Source organism: Tupaia chinensis, unplaced genomic scaffold (genome assembly GCF_000334495.1).
Source record: "Tupaia chinensis unplaced genomic scaffold, TupChi_1.0 Scaffold143594_1, whole genome shotgun sequence".
Classification (NCBI taxonomy): Eukaryota; Metazoa; Chordata; class Mammalia; order Scandentia; family Tupaiidae; genus Tupaia; species Tupaia belangeri.
Window position 1 is genome coordinate 402,408 of NW_006203440.1, and position 13,342 is coordinate 415,749.

Genomic DNA, 13,342 nt, shown 5'->3' on the forward strand with positions numbered 1-13,342 from the left:
CATGGTCCCAGTGCGGAGAGGCTACTGGGGGAACAAGATCGGCAAGCCCCACACTGTCCCTTGCAAGGCGACCAGCCTCTGTGGCTCTGTGTTGGTGCACCTCATTCCTGCCCTCAGAGGCACTGGCATTGTCTCTGCTCCTGTGCCCAAGAAGCTGCTGATGATGGCTGGCATCGATGACTGCTACACCTCAGCCCGGGGCTGCACTGCCACTCTGGGCAACTTCGCCAAGGCCACCTTTGATGCCATCTCCAAGACCTACAGTTATCTGACCCCTGACATCTGGAAAGAGACTGTGTTCACCAAGTCTCCCTATCAGGAATTCACCGACCATCTCGTCAAGACCCACACCAGAGTCTCTGTGCAGAGGACCCAAGCTCCAGCTGTGGCCACAACCTAGGGTTTTCATGCAGCGAGAATAAAGTGAATTAAGCCTGAAAAAAAAAAAAACCAGCACAGATCTTGACAAAATATTAGAAAACAAGGGGGTAACTCTCCCCTATGTGAGCAGAGTAGACCCACACCAATAATGGACAGCACAGAGTGAAGCAGAAGCACCTCCATCTTTGAACTTTACATTGTACTTGCTTACTTCTTTTGCCTGGAGAAAATAGAGGGACTAGTAGTCTTACTGTCTTTACTAACTAGCCTGAAACTTCTTTGTTTTGATGTTCCTTAGCAATGTAACTACCAGTCACCTGACCCCTGCCCAAAGCCATGGGGACCATTAAATAAAGGTCAGGAGAATGCCTTTAAAAATAATTAACCTGGAGAACCAGCAGTTAGCGTAATGGCTATGTCGCTGGATTCCCATGTAGTTGACCGCGGTTCGCGTCCTGGACCAGGTGGCTTAAAACTCACACCGGGCACATGTGCGTGTGTGCTCAAGATCCCGAGAGGAGAATGGAGAAGGGATTGCGGCATGGCCATCCCCCCTGGGGGGTGATTTCTCACTTTCTGTCTCTATGTCTCTCTCTGTCTGTCTGGCGAGTGCACGTGCCCTATAGCGAAAAACCTCTCAAAAAAAAAAAAAAAAACCTGGGAACCAGAAGTTAGCATAATGGCTATGTCGCTGGACTCTCATGTAGTCGACTGTGGTTTGTGTCCCGGACCTGGTGGTTTAAAACTCACGCAGGGTGCTGTGCGTGTGTGCCCAAGATGCCGAGAGGAGAATAGAGGAGAAGGAATTGCAGCATGGCCATCACCCCTGGGGGGTGATTTCTCGCTTTCTGCCTCTCTGTCTCTCTTTGTCTGGTGAGCACACGTGCCCTATAGCAAAAATCTCTCAAAAAAAAAAAATTAACCTGGGACCAGCAAGTGGCATGGTGGTAGCACTGGATTTCCACATGGTCGACTATAGTACAAGCTCTGGACCTGGCAGCTTGCTTTCTCACTGGTGTGTTTCTCTCTGTCCAAATTGAAGAGTGGTAATAGGAAATAAAACAATTTTTAAAATTACATATTAAAATAATTAACCTGCTTGCTTCAGCTTCTGTAACTACTTTTTGCATGAGAATCCCACTCCCTTTCCTCTTTGCCTCCTCCTCAGTTTTCATTGTAATCATATCAACCCAAAATTGATTGTGATTTTTTGCCTATATAAACACCCCTCTCCTTCCATTTTGGGCTGCAGGGTTTTCAGAGACATGAGTCTGCACATATGTCACTGGCTTAATCAATAAAACTTCAATAAATTTGGCTATGTCTGAATGTCCTCTTATTTCTCGCCAATTAGAATATAACATTTGGAGGTCCCAGTGAGATCAGCACCTACCTGGTACTTGAGTGAGGCATTCTAGGGAGACCAGATTATGTGTAGATGATTAGCCTCATGAGGCATTTTAAGTGGACACTTGCAACCCTTAAGATCACCAGTTACAACAGGAGGTGGCTATGAAATTAGTACAGTAGTGCAGTGTGTGCTACAGTTACTTTTCTACAGCTATGAATTAATAACAATTTTTTGTTTGTTCCCATTACTGTAGTCTGTGAATGATACTATATATAGTAGTAAATGGAATAATGAACTACTATCTACAAATATTTTATGCATTCATTACATACTTAACCTTTTCTTCATTTTTGTGATTTGTTTTTCAGATGTATGTCTTCATTTACTATTTTTTTCAATACCTAGTAGGTATTTGACTAGGCCAAAATGTTTGTGAGAATTTTAAATTGTTGCAAAACTTTAAAAATGTTTCAAATATAATTATTAAATAAAGTCAGTATATAAGTGCACCCTTGTACTTCAAACCTGTGTTGTTCAATGGTCAACTATATTCTGATATTTTTGTTCATCTTTAAATGCATACAACAGCAGTAGTAAAAAGTTTCATTCATCAGTCTTATCTTCCAGGACTTTTCATCTGTTCCTACACATATTGAAGTACATGTATGTAGTTTCTTTAATGCTTTGCAGAGACCCAACAGTGTGCATACAAGTGGCCCCTAAACAATCCCTGCTGACCTGACTCATTGTCACCATGGGGACTCCCTATTTCCTACCCATGTCAGTGCAAAGTTCTTCCCATGATGGTCCCCAAATGGAGCAACTTCACGTTTTCCATGTCACTGACCAAGGTGAGATGGAACCTTCCCAGAGATGGAAGGGGCTCTGTAAGTGTCAAGGGTGAGTGTGACCAGATTTCTGAGGCTGGATACTTGTGAGTCAGGATTTGACACAGCCTAAAAACAGCATTTTAAGAAGAGGACAGAAGAATTCACAGAGAATATCACCTTTTCCTAAGGAAGAGCCAACCCTGACTCCTCATCTAGCTTCTCTTTTTATTTAAATTTATTTTATTTTATATTATTATTTTATTATTTTATTTGACAAGAGGAATGGAGGGAAAAGAGAGAGAGAAAGAGAAAAAGTGAGAAAGGAAGCAGCCAGGTTCGGGACTCAAATCACAGTTGGTCATGTGAGAGCCCAGCACCCTTAAACACCATGCTACCTGCCTTCCCCTCTAGCTCCTATCTGAGTTTCTTTTATGAAAAGCAATGGTCTTGAGAGAGGTCAGTGCTGTGTGTGGAGAATGTGTCTTTTAAGGTTTCAATTAACAGCCCACTTCATGTACCCAAATCACCCTGACAAAGAGGAATTCAACATAAGGATAAGAGTCCTCTGCTGTCCTGAAACATGAAGACTAGCACCTTTTGTTGTTGTTGTTGTTGTTGTTAGTTTCCTTGAATAAAACTTGTCCTAGTGAAAATCACAAAATATATTATAGCAGGTGGTGAATCAGCTGGATAGGCCTTCCCTTAAATTCACAGACCCCACATTCTCTTCTCAGACCCAGTGAACACAGAATCCCACCACCTCTTCTGCCTTCCTTCATTTTTGCTTACTCACTCTCTCTACTTCAAAATTTTCCTATAAAGCTGGTGCCCTAGCCAGAGAGACAGAGTGAAAGAGAGAACAGAGAGAAAGTGAGAAAGGACTATCCATAAGAGCTAGTCACATCACAATTCCTTCTCCTCTATTTTTCTGTTTAAAATTTTGGGGTGCACACATGCAGAGAGGTGTGTTTTTCAAGTTGCCAGGTCTAGGACTAAAACCATGTAGTCGGGTATGTGTGATCCAGCCACTCTAACTACCATGCCACCTGCTCCCCACCAACTCTCTTTTTCTCTATTCCCGTGTCCCACAACTTCTTACCCATTACTCAGTGTTGTGTCTTCCCAAGGCACTAGCGCCCATCACATTCAAGTACAATGTCACTCTCAGGCTTCTTTTCTCACTTGGGTTGCTCTATTATACATTGTCACTGACACCGACCCCTGCCCCTGCCACATCCACAGTCACAGGAATAGGATAAAACCGCCTATGCCCGGGTGAGCTCACTTCCCTTGGGAAATCAGCAATGGGGTCAAACCTACCAGGTTGTCAGTAGGATGGGACCTGGGACAGTAGGACACAGGGTGTTCCCAGGTTGTTGCTGATGAGTCAACAGCCCAGGGTAAGAGTCCTCCCTGAATCATTGACTATGAGGGACCAACCTGAGGTGGCTGTGGGCTGAAAACAACCCAGGACAGGGGCCTCAGGGAAGACTGGTTTGCAGAAGCCAAGGGCTAGGAGAAGGAGTGGCACCCAGGTGCATAGAGCAATGGGAGAGCCCATCCCTAAGGGTGACCTGACAGGTTTGGTTAGTGGAAGATGACAGTGAAGAAACCACCAGCAAAGCTTTTGTGATAGATGGACACACATAGGGGAGCCAGCCTCAGAGCATGGCTCAGTTGCTGGACTCAGGCCATCGAAGGTAGGTATGGATTGTGAAAGCCACAATGACCACAGATCCTAGGAATGGAGGATGATGGGGACACCGATCTGGGTGGAAACTAGAAACTCTGAAGATCACTTCATCAACAAAATCCTATCACTGGCCCTGAAAGAGAAAGTTGAGTGAAGGCGAGCCTGAGCTTAATCTCCACTTTGGGGTGTTTTCCTCTGATCATAATCTGCTAAGCAGATCCTGGACAGGACAACATGTCCTGCCCTTGCTGTCTCCAGCTGAGTACTACCAGAAGGGGGCTCTCTGGACCAGCATAAGCCTCACCTGTCACCTTGCTAACATTGGAAAGCATGGGTCCACTCTGAGGGCTCAGAGTCATCCCATCTGAGATGTGAGGCCCAGACCTCTCAGAGCGTTGTTCACACAGTACAATTCCAGAAGCAAGATTGGCTACTTGGTTCTCTGACCTTACTTCCCACTGCCATCTCTTGGGTCTCTAAAGTCTATCATCCAAGCTGAACTTAGGCCTATATAATGATACAGATCAAGTGGTATTGGAAGGATGGAGCACTTATCTTTTTTCCTCAGGAAGTACTCTACCCATAGTGTCATAAAAATCTTTCTTGATTCCAAAAACCTCTAAAAGAAAAAAAAAAAAAAGGGACCAGCAATTAGCATAATGGCTATGTCGCTGGACTCCCACGAAGTCGGCCACGGTTCATGTTCCAGACCCAGTGGCTTAAAACTCACGCCGGGCACACGTACGTGTATGCCCAAGATCCCTAGAGGAGAAAGGAGGAGAAGGGATTGTGGCATGGCCATCCCCCTTGGGGGGTGATTTTTTGGTTTCTGTCTCTCTGTCTCTCTCTGTCTGTCTGGTGAGCGCACATGTCCTATAGCAAAAACCTCTTAAAAAAATCTTTCTTGATTCCAGCAGACTTACTACCAAGTTGGGGAAAGGACACAGCTTGTGTATGACTTGTTAGCTCTTCCTGGGATGCCCAGCAATACTTGAGTTTGACTACTTGTCAGAAGACTCTGTAAGTATTTTGTGTCTGAGGTAGGGCAAAGTTTGAAAGCTTCTAAAGCTCTAGGAGCCGGCAGGTGGCGTGGTGGATAGGGGCGCTGGACTCCCACATGGCCAACCACGGTTCAAGTCTTGGACCTGGTGGCTTGATTTCTCACTTCCTCTCTCTCTCTCTGTCTCTCTCTGATCAAACTGGAGAATAATAATGATAATAATAATACATTTTTTGAAAAAAAAAAAAACTTCTAAAGCTCTATCAAGGTGTAAAAGACAAATAAAATTGCATATATTTAAGTGTATGGCATAAAAAAGTTGGATTGTGATCACCAAAATTTTGTGAACAACTCAGGGGATTGTACCGGGAACCAAACTGAGAATGCAATTCTTACCACACTTGAACATGCAGAAAATTCACTCCCAGAGTAAAGACAGTGAAAAGTCTGTGTCTGGCTCCGACTCTCAGTCAGTGCAGTACATGGGGCTCCAGACAGACAGCATTAGGACAAGGGAGAGTCAGACAGGCTCTGGGCAACTATGGGCTTGGCGAAGGAAAGATAACTAAACATGGACAAGTGACTTTGTAGGAAACCAAGGGGAAAAATGTCATCATAAACATTCTTTGGGCAAACTTAGTGAAAGGAAAACAAGAGAGAACACCCAGGGGCTTCTGTCAACTTCTCAGAGTTTTCTCTGACATGCTCAGAGGTATGGAGGATGATAGCTGCTAAAGAGAAAGGAAAATATGAAGATATGGCAAAGTCAGACAAGGTCCATTTTGAAAGAGAAATAAAAACCTATATACCTCCTAAATGGGTAAGAACAAAAAAGTTCCAACAACCCAAGAGGCCTTCTTCACCCTTTTTTCTTCTTCTGTTCTGAATATCACCCAAGAACTAAAGGAGAAATCCTGGCCTCTCCATTGGTGATGTTGCAAAGCAACCTGGAGAGCTGTGGGATAACCCTGTGGCTGCTGATAAACAGCCTGGTGAGAAGAAGGCTTCTGATGTGAAGGAACAATACGAAATGGATGTTGTTGGATATTGAACTGAAGGAAAGCCTGATGCAGCACAAAAGGGAGCTGTCAGGGCTGAAAAGGGCAAGACAAAGGGGGAGGAAGGAGACAGAGAAAGGGTGATGACCCTGATGAATACATTTGTTCCACCTGAGTTTGTTTTTCCTTGTTTATGAAACATGTCACGTCCCCATATAAAACTCACTCCATTTGAAGACGAAAACTAAAATGAAAAAAATAAAAGGAAAATGCAGAAGGGGACATCATTACTATGCATATTTTGAGGCAGTGGGGCTAGGTTCTGCCTGAAATTTTAGATTGGAAAAAGCAAAGACCTTGAGACTGTCCTCATTCTTTCCACGAATAAAAACGTAGGCATAAAATTAACATAAATATTGTTTGTAAACTATATAATGGGACTGAATATAAGAGAGAAAATGAAATACAAAGAATGTAAAAAAAATGAATAAAATTGCAAAAAATAAAGAGAGAGAGAAATAAAAAGATTATACCTAGAGAAATAAAAACTCACACTGGCTGGGAGTGTGTGTGTGTGCCCGAAATCTGAGAGGATAACGGAGGAGAAGGGTTTGCGGTATGTAAATATCCCCCGGGGGGGGAAATAATTCCTTAATTTCTGTCTCTTTGTCTTTTTCTGTGTCTCTGGCAAGCACACGTGCCCTAGAGCAAAAATCTCTAAATAAACAATGTGATTGTCAAAAAAATGAAAATAACCAAAATGTGACTGGTATCGCCTTGAAGGTAAAAGAGAAAGCCACATGTGCATTTGGAAGAATTTTATTTCAATTCAGGCAACTTTGAGAAACACGTATTTACAATGACTTTAGATCATTACGATGATCAGGCCAAGAGAACATTTCCGTCATCGTTTCCACTGAAACCCTTTCACAAAGACCAATTCTCATGTGAGGTCCGGGCGCTGCAAAGAAGATGAAGATTCCATAGGGAGTCCTTCATCAGAGGTTTCAAAAATTCTGTCAAGCGGGCACCAAATACAGACGAACTGCAGAGCTTCGTAGTAACATGATACTGTCAGATTTCCGCTTGCACATTCTCAGTTATTGTACAGTAAACCTTAGAAAGCCTTTCTGTGAGCACCTGGTACATGCCCTTTGAAAGGGAATTTAGGATTACGTCATTGAAATGGTCAACGGGTATGTTTCCCGCAGGATGTGGGGCTCCAGCCTTTGCACGTGCACCAGAGATTGGGCAGGTTACGATGCAGCAGACACAGCTGCTCCCTGCATGCTGTCTTGGGCCGAACAGCTTGTCCAAGTCGCAGGAGGCTGGAGGCTGTGCTTTCCCCCTTGTGTGGGGTTTCTCAATCCCAGTCGCTCTCCTCAGAGGAGGAAGAAAGCCGGAGGTCCTCATAGAGGACACTCAGTGGGACCCGGGTACAGTGTCCTTCAGACTTCTCCGGGACGTGAGAGCTCTGAGCAGGAGGGGTGGACCTCTCAGGAGGACAGGGCGAGGGAGAGGTCATTAACCTGGAGCTCCACCATCCATTGTCCAACCTCCTGAAGACCACTCTGAGGGGCTGGCCGGGAACATGGCTGGGCGGGGGATGGTGGGACACGGTGCTGGCGTGGTCAGTGTTCAGGCGAGGTCTGTCGTGCCGAGGCTGCAGGTCCGAGCTCGGCAGCGGGCTTAGCGTATCCTTGGTCACTCGGGGTGACACTGCTTCTGTCAGTCCGGTTGGATTTGACGGAGGCGGCAGAATGTGCACAGCCTCCAGCTCAGGTGTCTCCGTGGTTTTACGGGGCGTCTGGGATGAGTCAAGTCTCGGTTTCTTGGGGAGATTGTGGCAACCTCGCATGGAACTCACAGCGGGTCTCTTGCCTGGTGCCTTGCTTCTGAGGTTGGAGACCTGGCTCAGCCGTTGTGTGGCAGGCTTTGGGTCGGCCTGTGTGTTCACAGCGGGACGCTTGGCTTCTGCCTGCGGGTGGAACGTGTGTCCCAGCCCAAGGGTTTGGGAGGCAGCCTGGGGCCCTTCGAGGGAGCCACCAGCAGGACCGTTGTCTGCCAGCTTCACGACGGGAACGGGCTGGCCGAAATGACTGAATCGGATTCCTTGACAGGCGGCTGACTCAGAAGACTGGAGTCCGAGGCAGATTTACTCTTTGTTGTGTAGACCGGCATCGGCCTGCTTGGATGCTGCAGGAGAAGAGAACACATGGACAGGATCGGTTAGGAACTGCTCACCATCCACGAACATGAAAATCATTCCAATAAAAACACGGGGCATAGCAAACTCAGTTTATCCACAAGCTGTTTCCCGGCAGTCCTCCTCGGTACCAGTGGCTATACCAGCCCAGGAGCAATCAAGAGGAAACCAATGGACATGTCAAGTGCTTCTGTTCTAAAGTCCAATTGCAACCTAACACCCATCAGAATATCCAGTCTTGTGGGTGAAGCCAAAAAAGTTGTCCTGGGCTGGCTCCGAGGCCTGGGGGATGAAATATGCACTGGATCCCTCATGGCCGACCGAGGGATTCCAATCCCCAACTCGGTGGTTTGAGAAACACATGGCACCCCTTTTAGGCACACGTGCCTGAAATCCCAAGCACGGAGGGACAGACGAGAAGGAATTGTAGCATCACCATTGCCCAAGGGGCGAGGGTGCTTTCTGCTGTCCCTTCTCTCTCTGTCTCTGTTTCCCTCTGGTGAGCACTCACGCTCTCTAGCAGGTGAAATAGAACCAAAGGAAAAGTTCTTTCACGTCCTCCGTCACGGAGCCCAAAAGGCTCTAAGCGCTCTGAGGGCCGGGTGCTGGCTAAGGAGTCCGGATGAACAATTCCGGACCATTCTTCTACTGTAATGGTCCATTTGCGTGGATATAGGAATTTTATCTTTTGGAGCCATGTGCTTAACAAAGAGTGCCATGGACGCAGAAGCGTATTCTTGGCAGGCATGCAAGCGGCCATGAAAAACCAACTAAACCGGCTTTGGAAAAGCGCATGACCTGGTCCCATGAGCCCGCATGGATTTTCACTACCTCCTGAGAAGGGCCAACGAAGGAAGGAAAGCACATCGGGCTGACTCAGAAGAGAGAAGGAGGTGGGAGCAGGGAGGTGACTCACCCTGACATAGTCACAAGACTCTGTCACTTCCTTCCAACCTTTCTGCTGCCTTCCTGGGAGCATCTTGGGAAATTTCTGGAGTAGAGCCTTCCTCTTTTCCTCTTCTTGCCTGGGGAACAAACAATGTTAAGGGGATGCACGCAGATTTCCTTCCCAAGACAGGGAGGAAGGTTTATGGGCCGAGTCCCGTAGCGTGTTTGGTTTGCTACAGAGAGTGCAGCCCCGTGAGCCTTGCTTAGCCTGTGCCCTCCCACATGGGAGATATTAGAAGCCTTGCAGGTGTTTCCAATCACAACTTTCCCTTAGAACCCATGCAGTCTCTGTCTCTCGTGGAAGAAGTTCTAAGGGGTCCCCAGGCCGTGCGCCATCGGGGAATGCCCAGGAGCACTATGAACTCCCCGAATGTGGACCCTGGAGGATATGGGCCCTTTATCTCCCTACTGTCACTACGACCTAAGAGGACGACACCCGGGGTGTAGAGATGGAGAGACGGCCCCTCCTAGGTGTCCGTACACCCTTCCCCATTGCTCACCTTTGTCTCTGTTCCTTCTCTCTCTCAGCCTTGTTGAAGGGCGCTGCGTCGTGGGCGTTCAGTGGCTTCTTTGGTCCCAGGTTCTCTTTTGTACTGGGGCCCAAGGGCTGTGGGGCCAGGGCCCCGGCCCAGCACTTCATGGGGCACCGCCTACTCCTTGCCGTGTGTCCAAAGGCCCCGCAGTCCCTGCACTTCACCTGCGGGTGAGAAGGGAGAGGCATGGGCAAATCTGCAAAAAAGGCACAGGCAGCTGTCCAAGGTCAGCATAAAGGCAGGTTTTCCATTCAGGGCAGGGTAACGTATTTGGGACGGGGACAGAGACACGTGTGGAGGTGAGGAGGGCGGGGGTTCAGGGCAGAGTAACGTATTTGGGACGGGGACAGAGACACGTGTGGAGGTGAGGAGGGCCGGGCTCTTTCCGATCCGGCACTTCCTCTAGTACCCGTTGTCTGGAAAGACACTAGAAAGAAGGAGTGGATGTTCTAGGAGTGAAGATAGGGAGGCACATTTCTACAACAGGACCCCGAACTGGCTTGGCATGACACCAGATAGAATGAGTTTGCTCCTCAGATCTCCACGTGGGGCCAGATGGCTGGTGAGGAGGCCCCTTGCAGGCCGTCATGGCTTGGGAAAGGACAACTGAGCTACGGAGGCACCCCTTTCCCTTGTCAAACCCAGCCTCTGGGGACCACGGAACTGATGCCTCCTGCTCTCTGGTTCCTGACAGATGCACACACCCACTTACCCTGGGGTCCTCCTCCTCTGCTTGGGGAGCTCTCTGAGCATCGGGTTCCTTCTGCTCCTTCTTTGTGCTCGGGGCAGTAGAGAGTCCACGGACCCGATGACGTGGGGGACCACCTGCCATTTGCCTCATCTCTTGGGAGAGTCAGGTCAGTCTCGCTCACAGGTGGAGTTTTGGATTGCCTGAGTCACAAGGAAAGGAAACAAAGGTGTCACATTCACGTAGAAACAAAAGTCCCTCGTCACCTCTTTCCCCGAGAGGGGCCCTCACTGCCAGTTGCTCCTATCAGGTTCTCACGGGCTGGCATCCTGTTCCCACATAGCTCACCTCGCTCTGCCATGATTTCCTAGCACAGGAGCAGGACCCTGTTTTAGGAATCTTTGGTAGAGAGGATCGGCAATAGAAAGGGCCGTCTGCATTTGAAAATCAGAATTAACGTGCGCTCTGCCCTCTAAATTTTGAACTGTCACATTGAACCTTGCAGGAGGCACTCTCAGAAGGCAATCTTACATAACAATGATGTCTTTCCCTGTGGTCTCGGAGCGGATGGACTCACCTGTTATCCCGAGTCTCCTCCACAGTGTAGGAATCATACTTAATGTCTTTCACTTTGCTATAGGGCCTGCACCCTTGTGGGAGACAGAGAAAGAGAGAAATCACCCCCAAGGGAGATGGCCACGCCAAAGTCCCTTCTCCTCCTTTCTCCCCTAGGGACTCTGGGCACGCAGGCACGCACGCTGGGCGTGATGGTGTAGACACCGGGTGGAGGCTCCAGATATGCCGTCAGTCCATTGGCATCCAGCCCCCTTCACCTCCACACTACCTGCTCACGCTGTAACGACTCTGTCCTTCATGTGAAACGCCTACGGAAGTGAAATCCCTGGGCATGCAACGCCCATGGCCCAAATCACTAGGTGTATCCGAACTGCGGATACACCTGTCCAGGGACTTGAGAATGCTGCTTGCTGTATGTTGTACTGTTGGGATAGTCAGGACCCTTTTTTGTATATAAAAACAGAAAAACTATATCATGACTTTCCCAACCACCTAATATTTCCTTGGAAATGTTAGCAAGTGTTTCGAGTGAGGTATTTTATCAGACTCTGTACTAAGAAATACTGTTAGCAATGAGAGAGCCTTATCCCATCACCTAATGGCATATCGGTAAAGATATTGCCCAAGGGTTTTCTGGTCTGTTGGTTTGTTTGCTCGTCTGTTCATTTGTCAAGGTCACGTGAATACCCAACTTGGAAAGACACTAACCTGCACTCTAACTGTCCTTCCGGCTGTCTGTCTGAAGAGTTTTGAGAGGTGGCTGCTCAGATATTCTGTGGACAGATAGGCCTGGACTTGAGGCAGCTTCCAGAATGCCAGAGAACGGGGCAGTGAGGGAAGCTGGCTCTCCAGGCTGACTTTTACCCTGGGTCAAGGCCTCGTGAGGTAGCCGGTCCCCCGCCCTATGCCAGGTGATCCAATCACGTTTGTTATTGTACCCTCTGCATGAATGCGCTCTAACAGGCGTACCCAAGGCAGCATAGCACAAAGTACTTAGGCACCTGCGGTTTAAGAATACATATTTTCTCTAAGAACAGTAGCTATTTGTGCGCATGTGTATTTCCCTCTGCACCTCGTCTTTTAGAAATTGTGGCACTATAAATCATCGAAAAGATGTATCGTTCACCATGGTCCTCATCTGAATTCTTTCTCTTCCTTCCTTCCTTCCCTCCTTCCCTTTTTCCTTCGGTTCCTTTCTTTCTGATTCACGTTAGGGCATGAGTGCTCATCTGTGAGAGGCAGGGAGAAAAGAAAGCAAGTCTTCGCACTGCCTGTGGAATGGTCGTGCTGACGGTCTTTCTCCTCCGTGTCTGCCTCTTTTCCAGATTTGGGTCCGGGACACACACTGCTCAGTCTGCCACGTGGGATCCAACTGCCTTAACCACCACACCATGGAGCCAGTCCTGGTCTGATGTTCTCGATCCTATCATATCTTTCCACAGGGTCTGTTTGTTTCCTTGGTGTACACTGCATTTTGGGGGGCTCTTCTTAGCTATTATTACTTCCTAGTTGATATCATTCATCATGTGGCTTCCCCCCCCATATGTGGAGTAACATCCATTGTTGTGAGACTTTTGCAAGTGTTCATGTGGCACTTGAAACTCGTACCTATATGTGATGGTTTATAGTTCAATTCCTTTTCATTTGCAGGATGGCATCTAAGTCCTCCAGAGAGAGACTCAGAAACACACACATACACACACACATACACACACACACACACACACACACAGACGTCCAACGAGAAAAGCAGAAAGCCCCCACATACCTCACAAACATTTATCTTCATCTCGCTATCCTGTCAGGATTTGGCGTAAAGCTGCCCATGCCGCTGGCATGGTTCAATCCACTGGGACTAGGATTTGAACCTCATTTGATCATGTATCTGTCTCTCTTAATCCGTATAGGGCCAGCCCTATCTCTTGAAAATTTAAGCAAGTCTCCTCTCATCCTCAATGCTTCGTAGATCTCCTCTAGCCGTCCAGGTCTTGGTTCCTGGTCTTCCTCCTGTACACTTAGCCTCTGGTGCATGCTACACTTGCTCTTGGGAAGTGTAAATACACACACACACACACACACACACAGACGTCCAACGAGAAAAGCAGAAAGCCCCCACATACCTCACAAACATTTATCTT

At 47.6% G+C, this 13,342-nt stretch overlaps 1 protein-coding gene and 1 pseudogene across 1 annotated transcript; one reads left to right on the plus strand and one right to left on the minus strand.

The window, feature by feature from the left end:
- Nucleotides 1-450, plus strand: part of LOC102472238 (40S ribosomal protein S2 pseudogene) — a 926-nt pseudogene extending 476 nt beyond the window's left edge.
- A 7,065-nt stretch (nucleotides 451-7,515) lies between these two features.
- Nucleotides 7,516-10,989, minus strand: LOC106733351 (putative protein FAM90A9P). Its single transcript, XM_014582407.2, has 5 exons — nucleotides 10,895-10,989; nucleotides 10,653-10,831; nucleotides 9,908-10,136; nucleotides 9,376-9,484; nucleotides 7,516-8,390 (listed from the first exon to the last, which is right to left on the minus strand). Exons 1-5 carry the CDS (start codon nucleotides 10,987-10,989, stop codon nucleotides 7,617-7,619), a joined length of 1,386 nt encoding a protein of 461 aa, XP_014437893.1. The 3' UTR covers nucleotides 7,516-7,616.
- Between the last annotated feature and the right edge of the window lie 2,353 nt (nucleotides 10,990-13,342).

Coding starts and splice junctions, on each gene's coding strand:
- LOC106733351 (XM_014582407.2), bottom strand. CDS start 10,989: ATGGCAGAGCGAGGTGAGCTATGTGGGAACAGGATGCCAGCCCGTGAG. Junction 10,137..10,652: donor CAGAGGAGGAGGACCCCAGG/GTAAGTGGGTGT, acceptor CCTTTTTTGCAG/ATTTGCCCATGCCTCTCCCT. Junction 9,485..9,907: donor GAGAAGGAACAGAGACAAAG/GTGAGCAATGGG, acceptor TTTGTTCCCCAG/GCAAGAAGAGGAAAAGAGGA.